Source organism: Caretta caretta, chromosome 3 (assembly GCF_965140235.1).
Source record: "Caretta caretta isolate rCarCar2 chromosome 3, rCarCar1.hap1, whole genome shotgun sequence".
Classification (NCBI taxonomy): domain Eukaryota; kingdom Metazoa; phylum Chordata; order Testudines; family Cheloniidae; genus Caretta; species Caretta caretta.
The window spans coordinates 209046650-209059046 of record NC_134208.1 but is presented as its reverse complement, the minus strand read 5'-3'; the positions used below and the strand labels follow the sequence as shown (position 1 = coordinate 209059046).

General features: G+C 51.5%; 1 protein-coding gene across 1 annotated transcript in view; it reads left to right on the top strand.

Moving 5' to 3' along the window:
• PPP2R5D (protein phosphatase 2 regulatory subunit B'delta) overlaps nt 1-12397 on the top strand; it is a 46342-nt gene that overhangs the window by 4031 nt on the left and 29914 nt on the right. The window contains exons 3-5 of the mRNA XM_048842321.2: nt 9541-9730; nt 11541-11740; nt 12197-12307. Coding sequence (XP_048698278.1) covers nt 9541-9730; nt 11541-11740; nt 12197-12307 — 501 coding nt within the window. The remainder of the gene's footprint in view (nt 1-9540; nt 9731-11540; nt 11741-12196; nt 12308-12397) is intronic.

Sequence of the window (12397 nt, the reverse complement as noted above, 5' to 3'; positions counted from 1 at the left end):
ATCAAAACAGAGTATTAATTTATAAGCTCCCCCACCCCCAAAGATAAACACATTAAATTTATAAACGGCTCAAGCAACATCTGTACTGATAGTAGTTGTTCTTTCTGAAGACCCCGTGTTACCACTTATTATGCCTAAACAAAGGTGTAATTGAAACAGAGTCTGAAGCTGGAGTAGTCTGAAGCTGGGAGCCTTGGGGACTCCCATTTAGTGATCCGTGGACTCCACTCCATTTTAGTCTCAGCCTGTTGGTCCCCACTCCTTTCCCATGCTGGATTTTCCCCCTTTTTTGGTGTGTTCAGTTTTAAAAATAATTTCCCACCTTAGTTCCTCCTGGCTAGAAGGAAGCAAGGGGACACCAACACCAGTCACATGAGTTAATCATTGCCTCTTGTACAGCAGTCTTGATCCTTGGATCCCACAGTGCTGTACAGAAGAACACAAGTCTCATGTCTTCAAACACAAAGGTGACCATCGACAATCAGAAGCAACCAAATTAATATTGAGCAGTTCCCCAGTCAGGTTGGTGAGAAGCTGCAGTCCTGCATTCCTAGGACCAAGTGATGAAGTATGAGAGCATAAATAGCATCGCTCGCAAGCTTCCTTCAGTGACCCAAAATGGCAAATAATGTTGGTTGCTACGGATGCAGAAGAAACCTAGAATGGTTTTAAAAAAACAACAAAACAAACCCCAAACAACCACCCCGCTCCTTGTTGAGGTAGAACGTCAGCTCTCTTTTGGTTATACAGCCAGGAGGAGGGAGAAGCCAGCTCTACAATGTGCTCCCTACTGTGTGTTTCTTCTCCTTCTTTCCCATTAGGGTTACTTGTAAGGCTCTGTTCAAGGCTGTTCTTCCTCTTGTGCTCTCTCCCCCTTAGTGGTGGACCGCTCTGTTATGGAATGGATGAGTACATCCATTCTTGCCACGTAACCATTTTTTTTCTTAATTTGGATTAAATTCTTTCAGGAGACAAAGTGACTAATCGTAATGCTCAGAAACATTCATACAGAACTATCAGCAGACATACTTGTAAGTCAGCAATCCATCACATGTTGTTACTACCTGAATATTTGGAGGATGGATTAGTTGGTGAATGGAACAAGAGACGTGCATTGTGTGTGATCCTTTTTGTGGAAGGCAAAAGGGAGTTTGGGTTAGTGATGCATCCATGAATGTGTTTGAGGGGTAAGGCGTGTAGGCTGAAGTTGGACTGGATTCGAATGTTGCCCTAACTGGGGATTTCATAGTTTGTCACTGATTGCTTTGAGAGAGGTGAGGTTGCTCAGGTGCATTTCTTAAGAGAAGTTTTGTTTCCTCTGGGGGGGTTTTTGGTGGGGGGGGGGGGGAGAGTTTTCCTGTTTTGAAGTTATCAATAGATATTTAAATGAGTACTGTATAGAGCAAGAGGGCAACCCTGCTCCAGCACATCTCCCTGTTCCCTCCCACCACATCACAGGAAGAAGCAGGCGACTTGCAGCCAGACTTGCCTCTCAAACAGAGTTTCAAATTCTGCTTCCAGAACAAAGCATTTTTCCAATGGGCGAAGGCTCTCCATAGAGAAGCCCTGCTCTGGCAGACTTTACAGGTGCAGCAGATTGGGACTTCTTTCTGTGAATTTTAGCAGGTCTCCAGGCGGGTGAGGCGATAAATCAGAGTGAGTGTGAAGCAGGTGAGGGGCTGGGCAGCAGGCTTGGGATCCTGCAGTAAGCCCTTAGTTTCAGCACTTTGATGCCTGTGCTGTAAGCTAGTGGTGAATTCCGCTATTGTGGACGAGCAAATAAAAATACCATGCAAGCCAATCATGGATCTGTACTGGAGAAGGGAAACCTTTAAATCCATGCGCGAGTGCAGAGACCCGCCAGCCCTTCAAAACATTCAGCAATGCCAGTGATGGGGGAAAGCGGAGGATGCAGGATTAATGCCTATAAGATGTACACTCATTTCTACCTGGTCAAGAGGTCACTGAGCTAAGGTGAAAGTATCAACGGTTAAGTGGCAGCAGCATCTCGTAGCTAGGCACGGGGCTTTTAAGGTACCTACTTTGCTCCAGAAGAGAAGTTACCAGTGCTAGGAATCTCAGGAGTAAATCTGTGGAGATGGGGGAGAAAGGGACCTCTGGGGAAGTGGTTTCCTTAAGAAACTGGATGATAATGGAAGAAGTGTCAGTGTAGATCTTGGAGGAGGAGATGCTGCTGCAAATCATTTCAGTATTAGCTGGGGGAATGAGGAGGAGGAGAGTTACTCATCTCTAGCCAGAGAGAGACTGGGAGGGGCAGGTGAAGTGGGTGGGTGGAAGAGAGTTAATGGCCTGGAAGAGGGAGTGAGGCTTGCCAGCACATGGGGAGGGAGGGAGGGTGGAGAAGTTGCTCTGCAGCCTGGAAAGTGGATCAGGAGAGGCAGGGATGAGACTCCCAACTCATGGGGGATAGGGACATGCCTGTTGTTCTTTGAGTTGCTGTCTCATGGGCAGCATTTCTTGGGACTTGTCACTTCAGTATGCTGGGATGTCTGCAGCTGATTGAACTAGGGTTGCTTCAGGTGTGGGGAGGTGGATTTTAATAGAGGCAGTTGGCTAGAGGCGGTAGAAGAGACACTTACATGTATCGGCTCCAGGGGCTGGAGAAGAAGAGTCAGCAAAGAAGGGGCTGACAGCAAATCTGGGCTGAAAAGCCTGGTGAGCTTAGGAGCTTGAGACAGCAGTGAGGCAGAACTGTGAGGCAGCGGAGAGAGCATTCAGCCACAAATAGGAGTGGCTGGAATATGTGAGAGCACAGAGAGGAGAACCTGTGAGCTCAAGGGTATGTGTGGAAGAATGACACGCAGGCTCTGGGAGTCCAGGATGAAGAGTAGGTCAAGGGCCTGGGGCTTATCTGAGGACACAGCGAAGTCCCCAGGGAGGAGGAGGAGGAGGAGAGAGTGTCTGGCTATGGGGAGGAAGAGTCTGTGAGAGTGGAGAACCAGAACTTAGCTTTGGTAGTGGCTGGCATGTCCTCTGGGCCTGAGCAAGGGGGCTGCTCCAGGAGGAGGTAGCTTCCACACTCCTTGTGCATCAAATGTTGACATTAGTTTTTAAAGCAGCCTCTTTCAGAGGGGAATAGTGTAGCAGCCTCCCTGAGCTGCCTTGCCTTGGCATAGTGTGAAGGCGTCTAAGTCTGTCTTATCCGGATAGGAGATGAGTGCCCAGCCTCATTCTTCTCAGAGACCAGCCAGCCGCTGAGCAGTGTTAATCTGGAGAGAAGGGCTTTTAAGGTGGACATCTCTGTGCATTAAGTGACAAGCTTTCAGCTTCAGTGATCCATTTATGTCTACTGCATTTTCAAGGCTAGAAACTCTTTAGAAGAAAATGCAAAATCGTCTTCTGAGTTTGCATTTCTCCCCTCGCCCAGTCAGGAGTGGGTGTGGGACCCCAATGGGCTGGCTCTGCCAGCAAACCTGTGGGACAACAAACCTACCACGGGTAGTGCGTGATGAGAGTAAGAAGTCCGCCTGGTACCAGTTTCCACTAAAATCTTTCGGAGCACAGCAGTGTGAAGGAATAATTATAAACCCCCCATCCCTAGCCTGAGCTGGGAGTGTACAGAGCCCCTCCCTGTGCAGAGAGGAGTTCTGTGTTATCAGGATTTCTCTGTTGGGCTTTTCTCTAGCCAGCAAATCTTCGCTATTCTTTTGACTCTCCAGCTGTTAAAACTTTACACAGTGCTTCCCTCCGTCTACAGCAGCTATTCAAGGCTCTTCAAAAACAGGAGTAGTAAAGTACCAAGGCCCTTCCCAGACTCCCAGTGAAGTGCCTGCAGCCAGACCCTGTTAGTATGCAGCGTGGTCTCTGAGCTGGTAGAGTTCCCTGTCACCTCTCCAGGTGAGAAGGGGGGACCAGGAGAAGGGAGATCCCATCAGTTTCAGATGTCTTTTGAAAGTATTGTTTCCTGCCATGCTTCCCGCAGGGTGTTTCCAGGTTTAAGGCCATCTGAGTTCCTCCTTGTTTCTGGCTGTAACGTCTCTCCCTCAGGCTGGCCCGTCCTGTGGACTCTCTGCCTTTTCTTTTGCCCTGTGCGAAGGGCATAAACTAGCTCGGAGAGCTCCCTTCTTTTTAAGTTCCTTAGTGGTGTTTGAACAAACCTGTCAGTTGCTAAGGATATTCCAAAGGCTGAATAGTCAGGGGAGGAACAGAACTTTGAGACTCTAGAAAGTGTCCAGTGGAAATCCTGCCAAATGGAGTCAGTGGCCTAAGGCATCAAATGAGAGATCAATATTCAGGAATACCCTAGTACTGGAATAGCATCCCCAGTAGCTTCATAGCACCTGTTGCAAGTGTCTTATCTCCAGCCTTCATCATTACATGGGCCAGCTCACCTCCCACAAGCAGCCACTGAGACAGCTACAGCAATGGCCTATGTGGAAATCTGTTAGGAAAGTAACATTTTCACTGACTTGAAATGTAATTTATCAGGTAGGAGTGAAGGGGAAGTGCTGGTGTCTTGTGAGCCGCCACTGGCCTACATGAGCATCCTGTTTAGTAATTCTTTCCCCTGCCCACTCACCCCATGTGTCCGCTACGACTCCCCTGCACCACTGAGTGCCTGGGAAGGCCTCTTTGGCGAGACCTCTGTTCTTCGCCCTCTTCCTTGCTAAACGGCTCAGCCTCTCCTTGCTGAACACCTCCTGTGCCTTGTGTGGATCATCTCTTCTCTGCTGCTGGCTTACCTCTGCCCTGCAACACACTGACATTGTCAGGAAGTCTAGCCAGCTTGTGCTGTGTGCCCACCTGGCATCTGTCCCTCCCTCCCTCAGGCTCAGTCTTCAAGGGCCTCTCTAACCTTTAATCCTCTGGCATGTCCCCTGCACCCTTCCCTTCTGCTACTCCCACTATCTCCGACACCCATTCCTCTCTCTCTCTCTCTCTCTCATAGGATTTGTTTTCTTGAGCAGTCAGGTGTGCCCTGGTCTCCAAACCTTCCTTTTACCTCTACCTGCATCTCATCTCCCTCCTCCCCTTTGCTCCAAGCTTCTGGAGGATGCAGGTGATTCCTATCTCTGCAGTTATTCTTTCAGGATCTCCTTTTGGCTACTTCTCCACCATGTCTCTCTTCCATCTACATCTTATTCCTAGGATTTCATCTGCTATAGGGGGTGGGAGGTCAGTTACCGCCTTTGCCCTGATGACTCTCAGATCTTCCTTGTTCAGCCTTGCACCCAAGTGCCTCTAAAATCTCTCTCTGGATGTCCTGCTGTTAGCTCTTCTTCGTTCCCCTTGTCCTTTCTCCAGCACTTCCTCTGTCACCCACCTCTCCTCTCCCTGTATCTAGGTTGCCAGCCCTCACTCAGGATTCTCTCCTATAACCAGGCTGGAAAGGATGGGTTTTAAGAGCCTTTGTGCTCTGGTCATCTCCCACTCCAGTTACTGCCATTGCTTCCTCGTGGGTGCCTGCTTTCCACCTACGTTGCTGACATCCCACTGCTCTGATCATGTCAGTCCCCCAGCTCCCTCCATTAGTTTCCTTTCTCCTTCCACTAAAACTCGTGGTCCCTGTTCTGCACAACTCTACCTTGTCCTGCATCTCTGCTCTCATTTCCTCCTGCTTCACTGCTCCCCACAAACTTCTTGCATACCTGCCCCCTTTGTATCCTCCCTTCTCATGGCTGAGCTGTGGAAATGGTGTATCCTCGCTCTTCTCTTTTCTCTTTCTTCAGGCTATCCCTCCCTGTGCCAAGTGCACCCCTCTAAACCTCATTCTTGAAAGGTCTTTTGACATTAATCCACCAAAGAAACAAGTCTGAAAAAGAGTTGCCACACCGTTTCTGAGCTGAGCCTTTCTCTGCATGGGCAGCGCCATACACATCTGCTCTGTGGTGCGTGAGAGCTGCTTGGACAGCCGTGCTCTGTGCATTGCCAGACAGCCCCCAGTATATGAGAGTCCAGTGGCAAGTTAACATTAGGCCTGCGTTCTCTGTGCTCATTGCGTAGCTGTCCCAGGCAGACCAGTCTCCATTGCCATTGAGGGCTGGTTAGTCCCAGGGTTGTGTCCCTGATGGAGTTCTAAAGCCTGGTGTCCTGTTCTGTGTCAACTTCAGGAATCCTGTGTTTTCCATCCCTTGCTCCCACACACGCAGACTTAAACTTCACTGTGGAAAGAGGTTAATGATGGGGTACCCCACATCCAGCCTGGCCTGCCTCACACCCTCTGCCCCTTGAGTCCACATGCTGGGCAGCACCTCTGAGCATCAGGGATGGGGTAGCTTACTGGGGCCTCAGGGGACAAGGACTCACAGGAGAGGCAGAAGTGGTGTGATGGAGGTTTGGTGGGGTGGAGCAGCTCCTCATTCTGGCACATCCTCTGGTGCTATTGCATGTGATGTTGTGCTCGGTAGATACTGTAGATGTCTGGGGTCTCCCTAGGCGGGGGGGCTGGAACAATGTGTATAGTGGGGGGCCTGAGAGCCATTGACCCAAACTGTAAACCCTAGATATGATGGAAACTATTTCAAACCAGGGGGTGCTGCACCCCCTCCTGCACCCCTAGTTCCAGCACTTATGTCCCTAGGTGCTTCCAACAGGCCCTAGTGGAGTAGGGGGCAGAAGATGGAGAGGGGTGTACAGGTGGCTTGCACAGAGAGAGGCTCTCAGCTGCAAGGCCGACCATGGAAGAGGGCACAAAGAGCAAGGCTGCAGAAGAGAGCAGTGTCTGGGTTGGGCAGAGTGAGGCCAAGTAGGCAATGACTGTACAGCATGGAGGAATGGCTGCTGGCTCGGGGGCAGTTCCTTTGCTCTCACAACAAAGGAGCAGAGCAAAGCGGGTTTTAGACTGACCCAGTCTCCATCCCATTCTGTCTCTGGAGCATTCGCCTTGGTATCCAGGCCGCTCTGTACCACCTTTTGGGCTCCTTCTCCAAGTCCCTTCACACTGTCTCCCCAGCTACCATCTCATGGTTCTAAGGGGTTCCTTGTGCTGTCATGCACACAGGACTCTGGCAATAGCTGGGTGATTGCTACTGGTGGCACAGAAAGTTCTCGTGCCCCCTCTCTGACAAGATACAAGAGACATAAACCTAGGCTGTGAGCTCTGCAGCAGAGGCTGCTATCCCGTGGTATGTCTGGACACACCCAGCGAGTGAGTTTTATTTTGCACGGGTGCTATAAATACAACAGACTGGCCGGTAGGGATGCAGGGATTTGTAGGATGTGCTCAGGAGCAGGGACAACAGAGAAACCTCAGTGCTCGAATTACAGGGGGCTGGGCTGGCCTTGCGATGTTTAGGGGCTACCTCACTTGTGCCTGATTCAAAGGCACCGGTGGTGGGGAGGTGTTTTGGCCACCCTCTTACAAGTGTTCCATTTACCACACATGTCACACACTGTGCCTCTCCCCAGGAGCGGGCGCTGCCAGGGCCAGGCTGGTGACTCAGGCTGGGCAGGGCTGAGTGGCTGCTGTGAGGGTGGGAGTGGGACACAGAGGAGCTGGAGTGGCCACTGCAGTGCCTGCGATTGGGCCAGGGAGAAAGTAGGAACTGCGGGGATCAGGCAGAGACTGAGAGCAGCAGCCTCTGGGGAGAGAGACACGAATGGCCAGGACCCCTCTTCCCAGCCTGGACCCAGCTGCTCCTCCCCGCTCCCCATGCAGGGCACCCACCCTGCCCCCCTCTAGCCCTGACACCCTGACCTCACCCTGCCCCCCTCTAGCCCTGACACCCCGACCTCCCCCCACTCCCCATGCAGGGCACCCACCCTGCCCCCCTTCTAGCCCTGACACCCCAACCTCCTGCCGCTCCCCATGCAGGGCACCCACCCTGCCCCCTTGTAGCCCTGACCTCCTCCTGCTCCCCCATGCAGAGCTCCCAACCCCTTATATCCCTGACCCCCGACCTCCTCCCCCCACTCTCCATGCAGAGCACCCACCCTGTCCCCTCTATCCCTGACCCCTTCTAGCCCTGACACCCTGACCTTACCCTGTTCCTTCTATCCATGACACCCAGACCTCCCCCCGTTCTCCATGCAGGGCACCCACCCTGCCCGCACTGTCCCTGGCCCCCAACTGTCCCTGCTCCCCATGCAGAGCACCCATTCTGCCGCCTCCTATCCCTGACACCCCGACCTCCCCCCGGTCCTCATGCAGAGCACCCACCCTGATGCCCCCTCTTCTCCCTGGGGTGGCATTGTTTGGCCCCCCTCGAGTGGAGTCCTGTCCTCCTGCAGGGGTCCAACCCCTGTCTGTGTCCTTCCTCCTCCTGGCTCACCTGGGCTGGGTTCAGTCTGGGATGTGGGGGGTGGCGGCGAGCCCAGTGTTGGGAGCAAGACAGTGAGGGAAAGCACCCCACAAACAACTGTGGGGGTGACCAGACAGGTTGCTTTTATGCAGTTAGGGCATCAGCGTAAGAGCCTGAGGTTGGAGTTGGAGTAAAGACATACAGAGGCATACAGAGGGCCTGATCCTGACACAAGTAGTCCTTACCCACCCAGTCCCCTCACTGCAGTCAGTGGCAATACTCAGGTGAGGAAGAGTTTTCAGGATTGGGCTCAGGAACAGAAAAATGAGGAAAATGCATTCCAGGGTCAGGTGCATGTAAATGAGGGCAGAATCTGGACCACAGTGGGCCAGATTTTCCTAAAAGATAAGCTCTTAAATGAAGTGTCCAGAGTCCCATTGAGCGCTCCTGGGTTCTGAGCTCTTTGGAAAATCTGGTCCCTTAGGTGCTTCAATGGTAGGGGTTGGGCACTGGCTCTTGGAAAATCTGGGCCAGAATATTCATCAGGAGGGGAAACCCATTGCACTCTTTTTGACGTTTGTTTTGTGACATCAAAAATGTGGACACTTCAGAACTGAAATAACCCACACCCCGTCAGCTGGTGGGGGAAATGAGTTACAAAAGTTTATGCAAGCAGGGAGAGGAGACAGAAGAAAGTTAGCTATTAATGACAAGTCAAGGTTGATAAAATACAGAGGGTAGCACGATTTGGTTTCTGACTCCTCCTCCCCCTGCAATTTACACTGCTAGTTTTGATTTTACTGCTAGAAATGTACAAAGGAATGTCAGAAAGAGGCATCCTCCAGATCGTGAATACTGCAGAAATTAATCACTGACTGTAGCTCTGCCTGCAGTTCAGTGTGGGGCAGCTTTAACTCTTTATTTTCTAAATGAATTCAGAATAGATTAATTGGAAAAGTAGGACATGCTGCACTTTAAAATTAGACATGGAAATGTTAAGGGAAAAAGAAGCACTCCAAGATTAGAATTGTCGACTGAATGCTCCCAGCGGCAGATATCAAGAGGGACATTCAACGCAGAATTGACGCAAACTTGCTGTAGTTGCCATGCATACGTGGCATGATTGCTGGACCCTGCTCTGAGTTATTGTGTAGGCCCCCCTGTTTCTTCCCCATAATTCGAGCTGCTAGATTCTTCAGTTCAAGAGGAGGCTGACAGTGTCTTGTCTTGGTAAACAACCTGTGAAACTGTAGCCCACCACATGCTTGTGTATCAGATTACTAGAGCTGAGATCTGGGGTTCTGGATTGTCCTATTCTCTTCTTGATCTCCCCTGTCAGGTCCAGCAGCAGCAGCCGCCACCACCGACTTCAAATAAGCGCCCCAGTAACAGCACCCCACCACCAACGCAGCTGAATAAGATCAAGTATTCTGGAGGACCCCAGATTGTAAAGAAGGAGCGACGGCACAGCTCCTCCCGCTTCAACCTGAGCAAAAACAGGGAACTGCAAAAGCTCCCTGCACTCAAAGGTAAGGACAGGGGGTTGGACTAGATGACCTCCTGAGGTCCCTTCCAACCCTGATATTCTATGACATGGCAGGTTTGTGGGTGTGTATGTCTGCTAAGTCTCAGGTCTGCCCGGCTCACTGGAACCCGTCTCGAGGCAGAACAGCCACAGTCCAGTCGTCACTTTGGAGACAGCCCAGCAATAGTCATGCTAGCCTTGATGCCTACAGTACCATAGTGAAAGCAGCTGCCACTTCCTCAGCCATTGGGGGCTGAGAGCTTCCAGTGAGGAGCCACAACTGAGGTTCCAGGGTTCCTTGCCCATTGCTGTCTGGCTGCAGCTATGTCCTTATGCTGCTTCAGTCCCCCTCTGGTGATAGGGTAGCTTGTTGTTTGTATTCCCATAGGGCCTAGGGCCCTCCCTGTGCTAGGTGCTGTACAAACACAGAACAAAAAGAGAGTCCCTGCCCCAGGACAAGAGACGACAAATGGGAAGTACAAGCAAACAATGAGACAATACTGGTCGGTGTGATAGGCAGTAGCTGAGCCCTGCAACCACAGTAAGAGCCCTCCCCTTTCAGAGTAAGCAAAAGGAACCCTGTGAGTGTTCTCCCAGTGGGACAGGGGCTCCAGCAGGTCCAGCCACAGCCCTCTCTTTAGCATCAGTGTGCGAGTGCTGCTTCTCCCAGGAGTTTTCAGAGCATTTCCCCTTGGTACTAGGGGTTTACAGAGCTCCTCCCCTGGACTGTGGGGCATATCTACATTCCCCCTCCAAAGGTGGTACAGCTGAGGAGTAGGACAGTCTACGTCCTAACTCTACCCTGGGGTCCAAACCTGGGCCCCTATGCAGCAAAAGGGCCGTCCACTCTAGCCTACACATTCTATCCGGTTGTTCCTCCAGAGCTGCTTCCCAGCCTGGCTCACCTGCTTTCTCAGCTCCCTCTCAACTGGGAACCCCAGTGTAGAGACCACCCAGACCACAGTGACCATCTCTTGCTCATCCCTCACCCTGCAGCGGGCTGTTGTACTCTCCAGATCCCGCTGCTTATTGGGGAGCAGGGACCTGCCTTTTATTTCCTGCTTGCTGCCTCGCTCACAGCGACTAGTTGCATGTTCTGAGAAGAACACAGATGCAGGTAAGAGGTGAGTTCAGTTCACGTTGTGACGTGGCACTATCACAGGGCGTGTCTATGTTGCAATCCCAGGGGGTGATTGTGACTGGAGTGGACATACTGAGCTGGCTTTAATCTAACTATCTCAGGGACCAGCGCAGCGAAGTCGTGGCAGTACGTGCTTCAGCGTAGGCTGGCCGAGCCTGCCAGAATCCTGGTAATTAGTCATGGGGCTAGCTCGTGGCAGTCCTGCAGCTAGCTAGATTAAAGCCAGCTCAGTGTGTCTACTTGAGGTGCAGTCACACCCCTTGATAGCCGTATAGGCATATCCTAAGAGGAGGTGAAAGCTACACAGACTACAGTAAATGAGAGCCCTCATGTGGACACTCTTATTCCAATATAAGAGAGCCTCTTTTCAGTTTAAATTACATTGCTTGGGAAGCCACTCATATACCAGAATACAAGTGTCTGCTCTGTGTGTGTGTGTATAACTAGATCTGTATAACTGGTAACACTTTCCAGGGTAGACAAAGCCTTAGTCTGTCTGTCTGCCTCAGTTCCCCATCTGTATAAAGGGGATAACAGCATTTCCCTGCCTCCCGTGAGGATAAATACAGTTACACATTGACGCTCTTGAATACCACAGTACTGGAGGCCGTGTAAGTACCATAGTTAAGAGTTGTTAGCATAGGAGTGAAACGTGCTTTGCTGTCCCTGCCAGATGCTCCTGCTCATGAACGAGAAGAGCTCTTCATACAGAAGCTGCGACAATGCTGTGTTCTCTTTGACTTCATCTCCGACCCGCTCAGTGACTTGAAGTTCAAGGAGGTGAAGCGAGCTGGTCTCAATGAGATGGTGGAGTACATCACGCACAACCGGGATGTCGTCACCGAGGCCATCTACCCTGAAGCTGTCATCATGGTAGGACTAGCAGGGCTATGGCCGGTTTTCTGTGATCGCCCCCCAGCAGGTGCCAGGGCAGTCAGGACTGGAAGAGGCTTCTGTCTGCATGCCTAGAAATTGGACGTAGTGAGAAGCATAAGTGGGGGCAGCTGGAGAGAGGAAGAACAACTTGCTTGGGAGGAACATGACTGTGACATCTTTAAACCCTTATTAGCCATCCAGAGAATGACTGGTGTGTGTGCGTGAAGGATCGGGGAATAGGTCGGGTATAGGGCAGCGTAAAGCATTTGTCCGCAGCACAGACACCCCTGGAGGTGTTTGACGTCAGCATGGCAGCTGTAACCCTTTGGCCTCCAGAGCGGGAGGTGTTTGGGAACAATAATAAAGAGCCTCAGCTCTCGGCACTGCAAGAATGTCAGTCCGTGGGCCAAAGGGAAGGCGTGGAAAGGTCACTCCTTTGCCTTCTCACTTCAGTTTTCAGTGAACCTCTTCCGGACCCTCCCCCCCTCGTCCAATCCAACAGGAGCAGAGTTTGACCCCGAGGAGGATGAACCCACACTAGAAGCTGCCTGGCCACATCTCCAGGTAAGAGAGTCTGCCAGCCTCATCTCCAGATCATGGTGGGTGAATGGAGTGCAAGGGGCCACCTGGCCAGGTGACAGACACCAAGAGGTA